This window comes from Strigops habroptila, chromosome 6 (genome assembly GCF_004027225.2).
Source record: "Strigops habroptila isolate Jane chromosome 6, bStrHab1.2.pri, whole genome shotgun sequence".
NCBI classification, from domain to species: domain Eukaryota; kingdom Metazoa; phylum Chordata; class Aves; order Psittaciformes; family Psittacidae; genus Strigops; species Strigops habroptila.
The window spans coordinates 11,835,810-11,854,735 of NC_044282.2; the positions used below are offsets into that span (position 1 = coordinate 11,835,810).

General features: G+C 40.0%; 2 protein-coding genes across 4 annotated transcripts; both read right to left on the reverse strand.

The window, feature by feature from the left end:
• Nucleotides 1-981: 981 nt before the first annotated feature.
• RWDD1 (RWD domain containing 1) lies at nt 982-12,450 on the reverse strand. Of its 3 annotated transcripts, none has more exons than XM_030489094.1 (7): nt 12,255-12,450; nt 10,530-10,595; nt 9,191-9,321; nt 8,119-8,262; nt 6,959-7,091; nt 5,175-5,237; nt 982-3,437 (listed from the first exon to the last, which is right to left on the reverse strand). In XM_030489094.1, the coding sequence occupies exons 1-7, from the start codon at nt 12,325-12,327 to the stop codon at nt 3,325-3,327; spliced, it is 723 nt and encodes a 240-aa protein (XP_030344954.1). In that variant the 5' UTR covers nt 12,328-12,450; the 3' UTR covers nt 982-3,324. The 3 variants fall into 3 exon arrangements, with proteins under 3 accessions (XP_030344954.1, XP_030344956.1, XP_030344957.1); XM_030489096.1 differs by having other exon boundaries at nt 5,179-5,237; nt 12,255-12,431; XM_030489097.1 differs by having other exon boundaries at nt 12,208-12,410.
• A 3,266-nt stretch (nt 12,451-15,716) lies between these two features.
• Nucleotides 15,717-17,452, reverse strand: CALHM4 (calcium homeostasis modulator family member 4). Its single transcript, XM_030489098.1, has 2 exons — nt 16,895-17,452; nt 15,717-16,121 (listed from the first exon to the last, which is right to left on the reverse strand). The coding sequence occupies exons 1-2, from the start codon at nt 17,450-17,452 to the stop codon at nt 15,717-15,719; spliced, it is 963 nt and encodes a 320-aa protein (XP_030344958.1).
• Nucleotides 17,453-18,926: the final 1,474 nt, after the last annotated feature.

Below are 18,926 nucleotides of genomic sequence, written 5' to 3' on the forward strand. Positions count from 1 at the left end.
CCAGGCATAGCAGGATATGATGCCTAATTTAAAAAAACATTCCAAATAATCATTTTGATTTCACAAAAAGTAACTAATCTTGGCTTTCCCAGAAATTTTTTTAAATGTAAAATATCCTTCCAGTTAACATGTTTGCTTCTTTCACTGATCCTAAGGGACCAGCTCTTCCTTATTTTCAATCCACCTATTTTAGCCTCCCGATACATTTTACTTTTTTCCTGGACAGAATTACTTCATGCAGTGTACAATTAGCTGCTTGTATCAGACAAAGGCAACCTCCTACGATTAGCCTGCAAGAATGTTTCCATGTCATTCAATGGTACAGCCAACTCATCTTTCCTTTTGGAACTTTGCATCCCCAATACCAAGATAATAAGTTACAATGCTCTGCACACACACCCCCTCCCCTCCAATTACATGGCTTATGTAACCACTGCATCCCCTGACCTCTTGAGTTTGAACTTCCCACAAGGGGACCAGAGACCCGGAGGGAAGGAAAAAGCAAAAACAGGCACATAACCCTAAAGTTTTGTTTGATTTAAAGCAGATCATAATGCAATCTCACTTTGGATGTAAAATCTTAGGCTTTGCAGCATGCCTGAGATTGTATTCCTACAGCATCTTGACATGGTGGGCACCATCCTCTTTATTAAAGAGTTCAGGCACCAACTATTCAAAAAGTTCAGCATGATCAAAAACTAAGCTCTGCTCGTAGTACAGTGTTGCAACTTGAAACAGTCTCCCTAGGGTATGCTTTGGACTCAGGGAGTTAAAAGCAGAAAAAAGTTGTCAGCACTGTGATTTTGAATTACTAGCATTCCATCAAAGATTATAAATGTAATTTTACTGGATTAATGCAAATTAGACTCCAATCTAATCCAAAGTGCGTAAGTAAACTTTAAACATTTCACCTAAACTTTCACCAAAAAACCCTTACCTCGGTCTGTTGCAGCAAACCAAAACACACAAATGTAGCCAAGCTTGCCCTCAGTCAAATTCACTTTTATTTCACAGATGTTAATTGCTAACAAAGCTAAACAAATCTGAAGTTCAGATTCAGTCATTGAAACTTGTTCCAAAGACTTGTACGAATGGAGTTTATCCATTTTTTTTTTTTGTTGCTTCAACCCTTCTTATCTCCTCTGCTTTGAAATACAAGATGTAACAGTGAAAACACATTTTCAGATTTTAACTTGTTTGACATAATTTTAACATTTTAAGCTATACATCCTCTGCATGAAACCCAATAAATATGTTTGTTAGTGTGAAAACAGACTAGAAAAATCTCATTAATCTAGAAATACCATTAACAAGAAACTTTCTTTCTTACATCAATGATTCTTGTCCATGACCCATTCAGAAAATTTTCTCAGATTATCACATTTTGCACAGACAACACAGCATTCTTGGATTCAGTCCAGATATAAAGAGAACTAATTTACCCTTTTTATAAAAAAATGCCAGTTTTAAATGTACATAGGTGAAAATGGAAAGCAGCCTTAGGAGTTGAATGTCTTTTATGCAGCTGAATTGAGACATACCAGAAGTAAATTCATTTCAGTGCTGAAGAGCATTTTACAGCATTCTAGCAATTACACAGGAAGCTGGATGTAGTCACTATGAAGCTTTCAAATCAACCGTATCTTTGGAAAAGTCAGATTTAATACCGCATTAGCTCACATTTTAATATATTTGGTAACTCTGCTGGAACACAGATCCTGCTTATTGCTTTGAAACATTCATTATCACTGAAATCTAGATGCTTGTCTAGAGTTCTTCATAGCCGAAATTTAAAAGATCAAATAGAGGACAGTAGGAACAAAGGCACATGGTTAATTTATAAAAGTATTTACAGGGTACTTGAACATTTATTTCTCTCTACTAGAATACAAAGAGAAAAGACTACTGAAACATGTTAAAGGAGATCATGCGAAATGGGTGTTCTTGAGCGGTATGAGCAGAGGATCTTATACACCATTATTTCCAGAATTAAATTTATTGTTTTGAATATGGAATTTTCAAATATTAAAGTCCATGGATTTATTATTCCCCTAAGCACTGTGATACTTTAGTGCAACCCTCTTCAATGGTTGAAGCTGGCATAGTTAAGGCAGTCTACTAACAGTGTTTTAAAATTCAGCGCACAGTGTTTAATCATTGAGGTGCCTGGTCATTCTCTATATGGAAAGCTGTCTTCTGAAACCCTCATCCATGCCATGATCCTTCTAGCTGATGCAGTCTCAAACACAGCATGTTTAAACACCACACTTCTCGCAGTGTTTGGGGGTTTTTTTGGAGGTGGGAAGGGAGGAGTCGTCTAACACCAAGCTATTAGCTCCATAAGCAACTCGGCAGGATGGTTAACATTCATGAATTGATTAGTACCTTTACTGTACATTATGCTAACCTTTATAGGTTGCCAACAAGATGCTTCTAAAACACTCATTGCATTCAAACCTATAAGCACTCCATAAATCCTGGTACCATAATCTGCACTCCACTAACAAGTGTTTTAACACAGTCTGTTGCCAAAAGCAAATCAACTTTCCTAAGGCATTTCCCTCCCACCATGAAGTTCATTGATGCATAAGTTCAAAAATCCCCAAACTTTTTAAGAGGACTTAATCTCATTCTGATATTTTTTTTCCCCCTACAGATTTAAACTTCTCATTTTGAAACTATTATCCTCAACTATGGCAAAAGATTTTACTCTAGTAGTATGGAAATGGTTTCCACTAAACTTTAATAAGGCTATGCCTTATTAAACGGTGACTAGTGCTGCCTAGCTACAGCTGATAGATTAGGGCACCAGAACTGACTTGAAGTGTTATAAAATTCCACAAAGAAAAAAAAAATCACCAAATTAAAAAAAAACCAAAAACAAACCTGCATAGTATGTGATCCCTTTTATTCATCAAAGCTGCCCATGTATATCCCAGGTGGAAGATAGCAGAACAGCTGCTCAGCCTTCAGACGCAGGTGCGTTTAGTGCTTGCTATAACATCTTTCCATCTTGTTCGTTGTCAAATCTCTTCAAAGGGTAATTACAGAAGTGGGAAGATATGAGAAAATAGAATAGTATTTTCAGACAGGTCAATGTCCCTCAAATTTTTCATTTGAAATATTACAATAAATTTATTTCCGATGAGAGTCATCAGAAGACCGTTCTTCTGGATTTAAAATATTTTGGTTTTTTTCTTTGGAAAAAAGAAAACAAAAAGAAAACCGATACGCATTACTAAATCCACAGATGCTGTGGTTTTCCTGCCTTCCCCTCTCTCCTTACGTATGTCCGTACTGATGACAGAGCCAGTTCAGAAAAGTCTAATCACTATCTAGATTAACAGGGTTGTAGTCAGGGTCATCCTCTTCATCCTCCAACTCTAGATCATCCATTTCCTGGAATAAAGATTCATCAACCTCCACGCTGTTTCCAGCTGCAAAGAACAGAAAAATAATTTATTTTAATGCAAGTAGGAAAACAGTACCTCAACAACAAAATACACAACAGTTTTTCATACTCAGACTTCAATGTCAGTAGCTGTTAACTCACTTGGGCTTTTATGTATCAAATAGATATGGAAAAGGAAACGGCACATTTTATCTCTTTACAGCTAAAGCGAAGCTTTATCCCTCATACCAAAACTCAGACAACAGAAATGTCACACAGGACCTCAGAATCCATTGGAAGAATGAAATTAACATTTACAATTCCCAGAAGCAGAGATACTGTGAAAGTAGGAGCTTAGGAACTCACAGCTGGAATAGGTACAACTATCATAGCTACAGAAACAACATAGGGTTTATAAAAAAACCCAACTTTGCACACCGTTTATATGCCTACCTACATTCATTTGCTTTCAGATTTAAATTTTAAAAACAAGATGAAGCTTTGCATGTTTTCACATTTTCTTCTGAAAGAGATGATGCTGACCTACGTATAACCGCTGTTTTATTTATGTGCATCAGCAGCGACATCTTCTGGCCACTGGGTAAGGTTCTATTTTTTCACTGGATTTGAAAGAGCCTTTATAACAGTTTCCATCTAAAAGATAATGCCATTACCCTATTTAAGCTGTGAAAATTAGTATTACTTATTACATGGTGCCGTAATATTAAACTGCAGTTAGTAAACTGTTGTATTTATGATATAACATAAACAGTAATAAGAACAGGGGTTTTTAATCACCGATAGCAACAGGATTAAAAGTTAACACATTAACTTCGACATTTGGGCAAAGAGCCCAAATAGAGAGATCTGTTCCTCCCTTGTTCCATCAACAACCCTTCTTCACTTTACGCATTTTGAAGGAAAACAAGGTTAAGTTATGCTAAGTAAAAGAGACTCAACTCCCCCATTACTGCCATTTCAAATTTATCCTCACTGATGTCTGACGTTCATAAACAATTTTTAACAAAAAAAAGCAGCTACTTGCAGACAAAATTCTTGACTCTCTTCTGCATTAGATAATGCAGCTACATTAAAGAATTGTATTAAGAATTAACTCAAAAATCAGACTTCTAAACTAAGATACTAAGATGCAGTACAGAAAATTAAACAGATATGTGACTGTAAGTAGATTTATTTATCTCCAACAGATTTTCCAAGTTTAACATCTTTTGGCATAGGCTTACAAAATTTTTCAGCTGGCACCAGGGCAGATATTCCCAGTAAGATAATAGACAAATCTGCATGAAGAACAACTGGGCTGCACAGAAGCAAATTGATCAGCAATATGTTTTCTATTGACATTGAGGTTCAGAGAGGAGACAGAACTTTAAGATCTGTGCTTAAGACTGAGAGTAAGAAGACTGGATATTAGGAAAAAGAGAAAAAGCAGGGTTTGGTTGTGGTTTATTTTGTTTTGGTTTGCTTTGCTTATTTTTGATTTTGCTTCCAATCTAAACACTTGAATAGAAGCAACAGAAATAAGATCAACTCAAGCTCAAAACCACAAACGAATACACTTTCCGCATCTTGAAAATGGTTTGTTTCTTTTTGAAAGAAGTTAAAATCACTTCTGTTCAATCTGCAAAACTACTTCTTAGGAGGTTGTTCCAATGTAAAAGTAATACTGAAGTAAGATGTTAAGTCAGAAATAAAGATTTTGCTTAGGAATTTTGACCTATTTTAAGCCACTGTCTTTCAGTTGTGGAAACAAACAGAAATTTACCTTCCTCCAAAAACTGGATGTCAGAGGTGTCAAGGTTGTGATCCATTTCGAACAGCTGTTTACCTACAAATAAAAGAAAAAAATAATATATAAGCAAGTAAAATTCTGAAATAACTATCAACTAAGGCAACAACAGTTAGCACATGTATTTTAGGCTTTTCAACTTAAGCAATTCAAGCAGTCATCTTTTTTTTAAGCTGCTCATTTCTGTAAGTTCCCCATTATGATATTTTGACTATTCATCTAGGATTCTTCCATGCCAAAGGCTTCTCCTCTTACATGTGAAATGGGTCACTGTTTCTTACAGTCACTTTAATGTAACTAAGGCTTTAACAATGGGGATTGGAGGGGATACTGCCCTACAGCCTGTACTCAGTCCTTACTGCTTTAGTCCTCATCTTGCATTCCACAAGAAAGACTCTGTGGGAATTGGAAAGGAAATTAGCTGCCTCCTCCATCTTTATCCATATATCCTCAACAAGCAACTTGGATCCATAAACAAGACACCAGCTCCTACACACACATCTGTGAAGGAAATGTCACACAAGGCAAAGCAAAGCGTTTCTAATTAGAGGTAGGGGAAGAAAAGCTCAGGACTTTTTCTACATAAACCACTCATCTTCCATCTATATTTGCATTGCTTATGCAGGCTTCTGCCAACAAGACTGCCTAGTGTTCACAGTAAAACTTTTAAGACACCTTTTACTTCTACCGGGGTTATGCTCTTGACATCTAAGAATAAGCCTGGGTTTAGTTTTGTAAAGGGGAGTTTCTATAAGCTAGGCGTGTACAGAGGAAAACAGACACAGTACACTAACAATATCTTTAAGAACAGGAAAACTAGAAGAACCCTGATTTCTACTCTCTCATCTCTGCAGATTCCCAAATGCATTCCCTTCAAAGGGGAATCATGCGCGCCCCTGCCCTGTACAGCTTTTCATGAAACTTACTACCATTAAATTCCATCTGTCAAATTTCATCACAACTAGCCAGAAGATTCAAAAGTTTTCTGAAGGGAGAAGAAAAGATAACAGTGATACAGCATGAGGACAATGGCCACGTTTTCTTTGGTAATCAGGTTAAAAAGTAAATGCAACATCACAGGAGAACTAGTCCAAAGCTAAACTGTGGAGGGTGCGGAGGAGGATGCCTGAGATTTAATTCTTACCTACAGGTTCTCCTAATAACAGTAATTTCCTCCACATTTTTTCCCACTAGCTACAGAGTTTGCTTTCTGCTGGACAAACTGTGATCTCCAAAACACAGAGCCTGAAACCACTGCTATATTCTCTAAGTATCAGAGCCATCATAAGCTTGTCACATGCAGCAGCCAGCCTCTGTGTTGCTTCAGTCCATCAACAGCATCCTAAACTAGATGCATCTGAATAATCTGCAGTCAGTGTACAATTCAGTGCAATAAAGGCCAAGTCACAAAACTGATGCAGATTCTTCTTGTTGCTTAACAAACCCCAGCTATTTCTGCCAGAACAATGCTTGTCAGTAGCAGCTCCAAGTGGTATATACTGTCTGGCATAAAACCAAAGCAGCTTAAACACACACTTTGGGAACCTTAATGAGTTCAGCATAAATCCTAAATCTACTGGCTTTTTGTTTAGTCCAAAATCAGCACTCAGAAAGGCTTCATGTGACATGGAGGACAATAGTCAAATACTGCATTAAGAGTTTATTTACTATCATCATCTTTCCGTGTAAAAATTACTTCTAGGCTTGTCATTATATTCTAGTAACACTGCAAAAAGTTCAGGAACAGTTAAAAATCATACCACTTAATTTATTTTTGCCCGCTTGTTCCTCTTCTTTCATTTTTTTCCTTTTTATTTCTAGGAGTTCTGCATCAAACTTTGCTTTCCAGTTTAGGAAATTCTCAATGGTAACAGGAGTGCCATGAAAACGTTGCTGAAAAATAAACCAAACAGAAAACAAGGCTGCAAACACAACTTGCAAAGCTGTGAATGAAGATGAGCATTCTCTTAGTTATTTAAATTACAACATTGCAGAAGCACTGCTTGCTGTGAAGTATTCTGAGAAATTAATCTTAACCCCGAGAATGCACAAAGAACACGTTCTTACTGGTTTTTGTCATAGGACTCTCCCTTCAGAGAGCTGTAGTGAGGTGGAAATTTTCATGGAAAAACCCCTGCGTACTACTTTTGGACCTACAGTGCCACAGTTAGCAACATACCACTAATACAGGTTATCCATAAGTAAGCAGCATTTTTTATCAACTCTTAAGTGTAATTTACACCGAAGTACTTTCCATTAAAATATACGGACCCTTCTATGTTGTTGAGACAGAAGAAAAATGTATTCTCTTTTTTTTCCAGCTATTTTTCTGTCATTTTCAGAAATACTGAACCTTCCAAGTCTTATCACCCTCTCTCTAGCTATTTCTGAAGAAGAAAGTGAAGACTCAGTAGCTGGACTTACCACAGCACATTCCATGAATGGAAAAACTATTCCACTGTGGCTAGTAGAAAGGACATGTGCAAGGAGGACAAACCAGTCTTGAAGACTGGTCCCATTTCCACCCTACCCACTCAGTCTACCAAGGAAGAGAGACTTTCTCAGACCATGCTGCCTGTATGCAGCATGCCATATTCTAGCTTTTATTGTTCCACATCCCCTCTTGCCTCTTCAAAAAACTGGCTACAGCAACTTTGATTTCATTTGGGAAAAATCCCTCCTTTAGAGAGTAATGCTAGAAGGAATTGTGAACATTCAGTACATCTCCAAAAAGACTGCTTTAGCAAATGGGGGAGAAGGGATAACTTAAGTGCACTAAAGAATCTTTCAGTCCTTAAGTTTTAATTATATCAACTTTGATTGATATTCCTCTCCCACTGCAACTGAGAACTGCTCCTGCATCAAAACCCACATTCAAAAAAAGCAGGAAATTTTTAGGTGAAAACATTATTTTACATACTTTCTCTTCTTCTTCTGCTTCTCTTTCTTTCTGTTTCTTTTCCTCTTCTCTTCGTGTTTTTATTTGATCCACTATTTCATTTAATTTCTCCTGTACTGCTGAGACTAGAGTGAAGATCATTACCATTCCTAAATTCTCTTCTACCTACAACACAAAGAAGGCAACTTCAAACAGGAGAACCTCAAGCCTGCAGCAGCTGAACGCGTGTTTAGAAAGCAGTATGCTGTGCAAATGCAGATAACACAGCTGAGACACTCAGCACCAGCCTCAAAAGCTCACTGTAAAACTCCAGTCGCTTGGCCAATTAATCCAGTTAAAGTTAACCCCAAATGGGTCTGAAGTAAAACACCACTGATGAACACCTGTGTTCAGGTTATCAACCTATTATAGGCATCTGGAACACTTTTTCACTAATAAAAAAAAACCTGTAGTAGGAATACAACTCCAAGATTTGAATATCACAAATCATAAGAGACATTAGTCACTCAGAACCTCTCCTCTCCTGCAACAGCTTGTTTATTCTTTAATCCCATTACATGACCCTTTGAAGCAGGACAGCTACCTAGCAAAAAACAAAAAACAAAAAACAAACCCAACAAACCAAAACCATCAGTTGATGGAAGGAAGGTTGTAAGAATTAAACCAGAAAGTAAGAATACTTACTGAACATATTATGGAAATTTTAATGCAGGGATGACTTGTCAAGGATTACTGAAACCAAAGAAGTGTTTCCTTTTTTTACTACAAATACAAATATATATATATACACACACACATATGCAGTTAAACAAATTCACCTTAAGCTAGAACTGCAGAGGAGGGAAAGCCTTAGAGCATTTCCATTTCATTATCACACCTGTAGACACTGAATTAGCCCTATATATTACCCTGTTAAAATAATTTACCTCAATAATGTCGTTTACCAAGCTCAAACCTCAAAGTCAGTCCTTACAGTAAAGAACAGGTTTTAAATCAGTAGCACATACCTCAGGAAACAACTAATTTGTGAGAGAAAGTCAGGCTAAAGTGTTCAGCATTACCAAGCTGAACTGAGATATTCCATTTTCCTTACCTGTTGTTCTAGTAGTTTTATTATGTCTGTGACATCATTATCGTCAAGATTCTCCTGTGAGACTATTTCATACAGTGGAGTTTCATCAGGATATTTTTCTCTATAGGTAAATTTAAGGGTTGTTTGGACAGCTACAAGGTAAAAAAATCACATTCTTAAGGTGATAATCCTACATACTTTCAATTGTGTATTTTTCTATTGCATTAGCAGCTTAAGTATCTTTAAATGTAAAATATTCTTGTCTTAAAGGAACAGTCGTCTTACAGAGATGTTAAAACTATATGAACAGATTTAAACACAATGCAAGAGTTCTGAGAAATTAAGATGAAGTTTACCCTCATACAGCTACTACAGGCTATTAATGTCTGAAAGGTCTTTCTTAAGACTGAAAAACGTTCTGTGGAACGGTAGGTACTAGAACAGTAATCTTTCTTTCCCCTCATATTCCACTTAAAGCCGGAAAAAATGAGGAAGAGTCCTAACAAGAGACCTAGAGAGAATCTCAACATATTAATGCTTTAAATTCTGTGTGCCTGACTGGAGTATCAACCTCTGTGTTGGGTACCAGGGCTCCACATAAACCATATGCAAGGACGACGCCCAGCATAAGTTATCAAGCAGAGAACCACCTAAAGAGAACACATTCACATTCAATCTGAAGCCTCCCAGAGCCAGGATAACATGGAAACAAGGCAAACGAGAACCAAGTTCCTTTCATGCATCCTGCCAGAATACCATGGAGTATTCTTCCTTTACTTCCAGAGTCACGGTTCTGGCAGCCAGCAGTCTCTTCAGCACAGACACTTGCTCTGAACAGAACTTGCTCCTTTAAAACTGAAGGAGATGGCACCAGTTTCTTCTTTCTGATACAGACCAGCACCTCTCAAACTTACTTGGAGCACGGCTTGCTTACGACGAGCCCATGAAACCACTGATACCCAACAAATACACTGGGACTTGGGACCCACAGCTCTTTGCTCTGGAATTGTTCCTTAAGGGCTGCATATTCACAGGACACATACTCAACTCTTCAATATAGCTGATATACGTACAGTTGCTAAGAAAAAAACCCCAACAATCACCTCACAACATGGCTGTAAGCTACTACATGGATGATGACAACCCGTACTTTACGAAGCTTTACAAAGCATTTGAGATTCAGCATGTCAGAAAGCAGCCCTAGTGAGAGAGCAGTGCTTCTGTAAACTAAACACAGATTGCTAGAATCCTTGAACTACATTTTCTGAGGAGTGCTTGCAGGAGGTACACCTGTTGTTGGCAATAGAACTAGGCTTACACAGAAACCCTCCTATGGATGTTTAAGACATGGTCAACTTACTTTCGCCATTTTCTCCTGCTTCAGATGTCACAGTGATTGTGAAAGTTGTTGGATTTTCTGACAACACTGTTTAAAGAAAAAAAGGAAAAAAAGACAGATTGCTTGAATCAGACAACTACTTGAAGCAAGGAACTCTTGAAGGACTAATGAAGCAAGAAAGCTCTTAATAAAGTGTTAACAGCCTTTTTACCCTATTAACAAATACTTTCTAATTAACAGCTATCTTCCACATGGTGTGATATTTGGAGTGCTCTTTGAGTGACACCATATAACAATACCAAAAAGTTTCTGTTTTGGAAAGTTTTCTCTCTTGGACGTTTAATTTTCCAAGAAGTACAAATCTACCTACCATCAAATGACTTACGTTAGCGCACTCCATGTCTGCAGAAAGCTTCCAAAGCCAATTTGCTTTACTGTGCTAGATATGCGTGATGAGCATCCAGTGTACTCTTAACCCTGGACTATTTTTACAGTATGTCTGCACCTACTTCTATATTCAGGACAGCTTAATGTAACAAATGCTTCTTAAAACAAAGAGTGAATACACAGTGCTTTCCTTCAAGAATGTACTACATGAATGAGGCAGCCAGAAGACAGGTAACAAGTGGCTCTTTAGGGACACTCAAAGTGCAAGCCCTGTGATCTAAAGTTTCACAGACCAGAAACCTCACTACACAACTGTGGGTTGCAGACCACATCCTCAGATAAGGACTGCTCTGTATCAGTCCTTATGCCCACTCAAGTATATATGCTCTCACAGTATTAACTGAGTTTTGCCTAATTGCTAATATACTATTACTACCATACTTTTTCCTCCCTCTTCTTTTAGACGTAACAATATTACGTGAACACATAGTAACTTAGAGTAAGCATCAGAGTAGAGGCTATATGAAAGTACATTATTTCCACATCAGTATCAGTGATGTAGCATCCCTAGCTACCAAAGATCAATTCGGATACCTTTAACACAAAATTGAAGAACCTAAAAGATTTTCAGATTCAAGCAATGGGCAAATGTCTGTGTGATGATGTTACTGCTAACCAAGATACTGTGGGGCTTCATGCACAGTGGATATTGTGCAGAAAGGAAACAAAAAATGCACAGATTTTGTCACGATTAAAATTCTTCGGATGTTGAGCACCATAAATCACTTTGGATTAGCTTGCACAGGAGCTACGCCTAATTGTTTGATGGTGACTAGGAAGTCTTTAAAATCTGATGAACTAACATATCCATCAGCTTGAAGTTTTAGCAATAAAACATTCTGCACCTGGGAATTAGAGCTTGCCTTTGTCCCACCACAGATCTGCAATGGAACAAGGCAGATACCGGCAAGGCACTTACAGACGAAACCATCCCCAAGCACCTCAAAACAGGAAAGGAAAACCGGCCGACACAAAAGCCCAATTCCCACCCAGGGCCGCATCTTTTGAAAGGTTTCTCCGAAGAGCATCCTTCCCCCAGCCGCAGCGGGGCCGGCACACCAGAACGGGTGCCCACGCCGGGCTGCCGCACACGCCGGCCGCCCGGACCGGCACGGGAAGGGGACAGCAAGCAAAACCAAACCGCAAACCACTCGACCCATGCGGCCAAAGGCCGGGGGACACCCGAGGGAGGGAGCCCGGGCAGGCACGGCGCGACAGTCGCCCGGCGCGGCCTCCCGCTCCTCCCTCATACCGGCTCGGCGTGCCGCGGAGCGAGGCGCGGGCCCCGCCGCGGCTCACCCGTGAACGAGTCCGGGTAGATGGACTCCAAGGCCTCCAGCTCGTTCCGCTGCTCCTCGCTGTAGTCGGTCATCGCCGCCCGCCACCGCCGGCCATAGGCCGCCCGCACCACGAAGCGACCCCCGCCCTCCGGTACCGCGCATGCGCGCTTCCCTCCGCCATCGGCTGGGCATGCGTGGCCGCGCCGTGCGGCTCGATCGGCGATGGATGCCTTTGGGCTGAAGGCGGTGCTGAGGTACCCGTGAGGGTGCAGGCACTTATCCTGGCGGCTTTTAGGCTACCTTCACGAAGAGCGACCGAGTGCGGTGATCTCTCTCTGGTCAGCGGATTCCAGTGCGTGCTGCTTGGGCAGAACGGGCTCGATGTGTTCACCCGCCTGCCCTGGGCTTCCAGCGCCTGCCTGGTGGGAATAGCAGCGGTTCAGTAGTGAGGTAGTCAGGCTCTGTTACTCCAGAAGGTACACGGGCAACCGCCTGAAGAGGCAGGCTTCAGAGCTGCTGTAAAAAGTGCGTTGCTGTCGGGCAGGTCTTCGCTCTTTGTCATTCTTTCACAAAGTTTATAGGCGTTAGCAAACTCAAGGGGATTCTAAACCGTTGCGTTAGGGACAGCATAAGGGTGCCATGGAGGCAGCTGAGTGTGGTCTTAACCTGAAATTTGAAGTCAGCATAGCTGGAAAAATCAGTTGGTGGTACAGCTTGGAGCTAAAAGCACCTGCTTTTAACCTGGAAACGTCCCCAGTGATTTCAGAAGTCCCTGCTGCATAAGCAGCGTTGTTACATGAGCAGAACCCAAGTCATCAAGGCTAGCAGTACTGGTATCCCTCATACTTGGGGATTACCCGCAAGGATGAATTTAAGACTGCTGAGGGTTAAACAAGAGCAGATGCTGACGGGTGCTTGGTACACAGAGTAGTTCGGAGGTACATTAGTTCCCTGGGCATATGGCCAGCACTTTTCCCTCGGATGCATTTTACAAGCTCAGAGTTTCCAGAAAACTTTTACAATGGACATAAAGAGAATAATTTTCACTTCAAGTGAGCAAACTGCAATTCTGAATTGATTTTGGGTAAGATGACTCAGGGTTTAGCAGGCACAGTTAGATTGTTCAGTACCAACTCATTGATTTTACTGTAATCACAAATTCCTTTGAAAGCTGTGCCATCACTTTTAATCCATGGCATGTTTCAGGGAGCAGGGGAGTGAAGGGAAATACACCAAATCACCTATAATACTCAGCTGTATTTAGTACTGTGGATTAATGCATACTAACAGGGTGATAGGCTATTTGTATATTGGCAGGCTGACTTCAGAGTGACAGATACAGCCAGTACGTCCGCTCAGTATTGTAAGTGATATAAAACAAACAAACAAACAAAACAACCCCAATCCACAGGGCAAATAGTAATTGGGACAAAACTGGAAAACATGAAGTTAAATTTGAAAGTCAGTTAGTTTAGAAAGAAGTTAAAACAATTTGATACCTCACTTTTAGCTGCAAATATTGCACCATTTTACGGTGGTAATTTTAATTTAAAAAAATCCAGGTATATTGCACCTGGAAGATAAGAGAAGAAGTGGAAAGAACCCAAACCCACATAGAATAAAGAAAGATAGTTGTTTGTCATCTGGATCTGGACATCAACATGTAGGGTTTTTGCCAAACTTTCAAATGCACAAATCAGTTGCATGTATTCCAGATACACAGTGTTCCATCTTAAATGAAAAAACACAAAGGGTTTTAAAAGTTGAATTAGAGATTGTGTTTACTAACCAAGATACTTTGCTTCCTATGGAGTTCATATAAACAGCTCAGTTCTATTACCTTTTATTGGGTTTGCATGGAAAGATTTGGGGGAGGACTGTCTCCCATTGAAGGAGTGCCACACTGGAGCAGGGGAAGAGCGTGAGGAGTTCTCCCCATGAGGAGGAAGGAGTGGCAGAGACAAAACATGGTGAACTGATCCCAACTCCCATTTTCCACCCCCCTGCACTTCTGGGAGGGAAGAGAGAGAGAATTTGGGAAGGGAGGGGTGGATGGAAAGTGTTTTAAGACTTATTTATTTATTGTTCTCCTACTCCAATTTGATTGGTAATAAATTAATTTTCCCAAGATGAGTCTGTTTCGCCCATGATAGTCATCAGTGAGCGATCTCTCCCTGTCCTTATCTCAATCCACACACCTTTTGTGGCTTATATTCTCTCTCCCCAGTCCAGCTGAGGAGGGGAGTGAGAGAATGGCTTTAGTGGGCAGCCAGGGTCAACCCACCACATACATGAAAGTTTAGGACTCACGTGAAATACATATGTGGGAATTTGTAACAATTTTAGTGATGTAAAATATGCATCATTATTCAGCACATACATCACTTGCAATTGCTAGAGTGCTTTTGTTTAGAAGTTTAATTCTTCATGACCAAACACATTTACCAAGATCTACAATTTAACTTACTTCTGGCTCCTTCATTTTCTACTAAGATGTAGTAAATAATTGTGTTTTTCCACTTCAGTACTCTGGGGTCATTTATTAACAGCAGGTAGCATCCTATGGTCTAGCATACGACTTTGTAGCACACACATGTACATGTGCACATGGCAAGGCAACACAGGAGGCATTAGGAAAAACTCTGGTATGGATTCCACCTTCCCCCCCCGCCCCGTTTTTCACAGGCAAAGCAAACCTTAAGCACAAAGTGAGATTTGTTTCCCATCCAGATTTGCTATTAGTATAGTGGGCAAGCACACAAGTACCCAAGAGGTCTTCCAAGTCTACCTAGAAGGAATATGAGACCAGCCTTGCTATTGCTTTCAGCCAGAATACATTTGAACTTTTATTTTCCACATGTAAAGTGTTCATACAGCCGATACATGTCGCACTCCTCCATCCTGCACTTCTCAATGGGCATTTTGGCTTGTGACCAGAACTGAAAGTTCTCTCAGCATTATATCTAGACTCAGTCTTTACTGCTGAAGTTTTCCCTGCTTCTGTGCTGCTGTAGGCAAAAGCTTAGCTTGTGGTTAGCTCAGTATATTCACACAATACAAGAAAAATGCAGAAGAGAAAAAATAAGGCATTTCTGCTAGGGGTCACTGAGACAAAGCTGAATATCTGCCTTTGCTCTGTATAGAATGGACTGACTCCTAGGATTCAATCAGGGCCTAGCTATTAATTTTTTAAGTTGTTTTTTTTTTAATGGTAGGAAATACACATCCTTTTAGCACAAATATTAAAAGGCAAGGAGCTGCAGCTTGAAACAGCCTACCCTAATTAGACATGGATTATCAGATCCCACAGGAGTTAGGCACCATCAGGAAAGGCATCTGTAAGCATGTGTTAAAGGACTAAATTAACAAAATGTACTTGGTCACATACTGTACGTATCAATGCAATAAGGCACTGGAAAGTTCCAGACCAGATCAGGCTGATGTCCTGCTTATCTGCAAGGTGGTGGTGGGGATGTGGCCTTCAGACCTGTGTTCTGATCACAGGGTCTTCATCAGTCTTCAGGTATTTCCCATTTACAGACTCCTTGAGTGCCCAGTCATGGAGGAGGCTGTAGTCGTAGTGCTCTGCATCCACTCGTTTTAGAAAGGCCAGTCCAGAAATGGCTTGCCACTCCCTGAGAGATGGGATGCGTATTTCCTTTACATTTTCACTCCCTGGGACAAAGCCAAAGAACTTCCTTACGTGCTGCATGGCATAGAGCCTGGAGTGCTGGTCTGTTGCTTCATCAAAGAGCTCCTGCTCATTATGGACGTAGTTGCTCCAGTATCTGAAATGTAGAAAGCTGAGCGGGGAGAAGCAACTGGCCAGGCAGTAAGACAGGAAGACAGTGATGACTACCACAGCAATCAGAAGCCAGCCAGCCACCTTACAAAGAAAAAGAAGAATCTGTTACAGCTGAAAATACTTGCAGTGGTAAATTCTGAGTATCAGAAAATCCATAAGATGATCTTTACTTGTTCTTCCTTAATAAGGTTAACAGCACAGAAGCCGGGTAAGGGTCTGTTGCCATCAAACCCAGTCACTGCTTACTTAAGGTAACCATGTAGTAAAAAGTCACTATCGGTCAAGTTTAAGGAAGTTCTGCTGTACATTTTGTTAATGATTTTGCCTCCACAGCTATTACTGTGAGAAAAAAAGCCATGTAATTCATAGCTTATATTAGCTTACAGCCTATTTGAAACCAATTTGATCTGAAGTACCAACTTGATGTTCCCTCAATTTGCCCAGTATGTAAGCTTTAAGGCTTGAGTCTGATTTAAAAAACAAGATTTTAATTTGGTTTATGTGGAGCTCTTGCAGGCCCCTTATGTGTTTCTTATCATTGAATAAAGAAACTTCAGACCCTCCCTGGTTTTTGAACTTCTATTTGTCTTACTTGATCATACTTTTCAAGATACTTTGCAAAGAAGACTACATCCTCCAGTAGCAGATAACAACCAGGACAACCAAACTTAGTAATTTAGGCACCTAAAGTTCAGTTCCACTTACAGGAACAAAGCAGGCTTCAAAACACACAAAGATTTGGCATGCCAGGCAGAAGATACTGATCCTGTTTTATTCTAACACTTTGCCTCCTGGATTAACTCTAGTTCTTATCATGAGAGACACAGACAACAGAAGCAACATGAGTTACTCACTTGTGACTGGTATCGGAGTAGGAGAATTACTTCATCTCTTGCCCGGGTCAGCTCTGGAGGAACTAACTGACTGCATGGAAATGCAGCCAATATCCTTCTACGTTCACTAGCAGTAATGTTAGGATTAGCTTCATAATAATGCACAGGGACATACTCACTCACAGCACATACATAATATGAACCATTTATCAGGGTAACTGCTAGCCACGTTACTGGAGCAACCAGCGCTCTCCCAGTGATGCTGCATAAGACAAAGCAGACCAGTTTGCATTGCAGTAATCGGTTTGGTGTGGTCTGTCCCTCAAGAGGAGACCTTTTGCCTGTAACCAGCCTCCAAGTCTGGTTATTCAGCGCATAGCCAACAATCAGAAGGATAAGTGCAGGAACTCCAAGGAAAGCCAGCCCGTAGACAAGGTTCTGCCCGACATGACAGGGACAGCTGAATGTAAAAAAAGAGAAAAGCTGCTGCCCACCAATTGTTAGTATTGCAATTATAGCATTAGCAATAACAACCTCTTTGCCTTTTAGAAAAGTTAACCACTTTGGAAGGAAAGTCATTTTAGATCTTACTCTAAGTCAAGTCTAGATTGTTGTTATGTTTAGTTAATGGCAAACTCCAGCAGCTTAAAAAACCCCAAACACAACAACAACAACAACAACAACAACAACAACAAAAAATATCCCTGGAAGTCTTTTTTCCTCCTACTAATTTTCTATTCTAGTCCATAACAACTAAAGCTTGTTTGCTAGCTTTAAATATACTTACAGATATCAAATCAGGTGTTTTAATTGATTAAATAATTTATCTCAGCTGTTGTGGAACACTTAGCTTTTAGGCAATTGCCAGCCCCTTGCTAATTGTCTGAACCTAAATAAATTCTCCCTACTTTTTTGATGACATGCAGTGCTACCAAACTGCTGGCTACCTTCTCAGGGTTAATTGGCAAGCTGTTTGCTAGTCAGTGGTTATTAGCAGAAGCATGGCATGGGACTAGGGGGGAAAAAAAAACCAAAAGAGATCTTTCAGGTATTCTTAATAAAAAACAACCAAACAAAGCCTTGTTAAGTGGACTGATTATAAAAACCAAAGCATTTACAATAAAGCCAGAAAAGAACCCACAAGTTTCACAAAGTTTGGAATCCCGGTGCTGGTTTATGTCAGTTCTGGGTCAGTTTGCTTTCCAAACCCTGGAGCTCGAGCTGTAGTTAGTTGGTGGACCATGAGGATTTTAGTGTTCCACTTGTAGGTGACAAAAAGCTAGCATGTCTTTTCCTGACAAGGTTGAATGTTTCCTTCGGTTTTTTGGGGGTTTTTTTTGGCAGTGTGATCTGCTATTCACTTCACACAGTGTAAAACCAGCTTCATATGTGCCTGTGATAATAGCTGGCATTTATATAGTGTGTTTGTGACTACAAGGTTTAAGATTTTCTGTAAGTATTGTCAGTCCTATTCTGTAAACAGAGGTAGATAGAAATTTTTCAGTTAAACATTTCCAGAGATGGTTTCTGAATACTGGAATGTATGATCTGTGCTCTCATCATCTCTAACAAATCAAGCCTTAAACAGAGGTTAGTTAAAAATGTTTCAGTCCTGATGAGTTTCTCCAGGTTGTGCTTTGTCTTGTGGTCACCCTATCCAGTAGTTCTGTACGTTGCATATCCTAGGCTGATCTGAAGATGCAAAAAGTTGTGTTTAAGTTCTGAGAAGTCTAACTGCCAGCACTATAAACATTTTTACTGAGGCAGAAAAAAAAAATAGCCAGAAAAACTGTCTTCCCATTACAGATGGCTACCTCCAGCATGTTGGACTTGGTTGTGTGATATGAGTGTGCGTTGGCGCAGCCTCTTCTCTCTTCTTGTAGAGAGGATTGCTAATACTAACCTTCAGCTCAAAAAATAGCTTTAGCACCCATAGTGCTTGTATGGCAAAGATACTCTCACAGCTATTACACACATGGATAGCATGTTTCACAAGTCTTGCCTGTTTATGAGCAAGACCTTATTTCTCCAGTGTGCTGTTAGGGTGGTCACC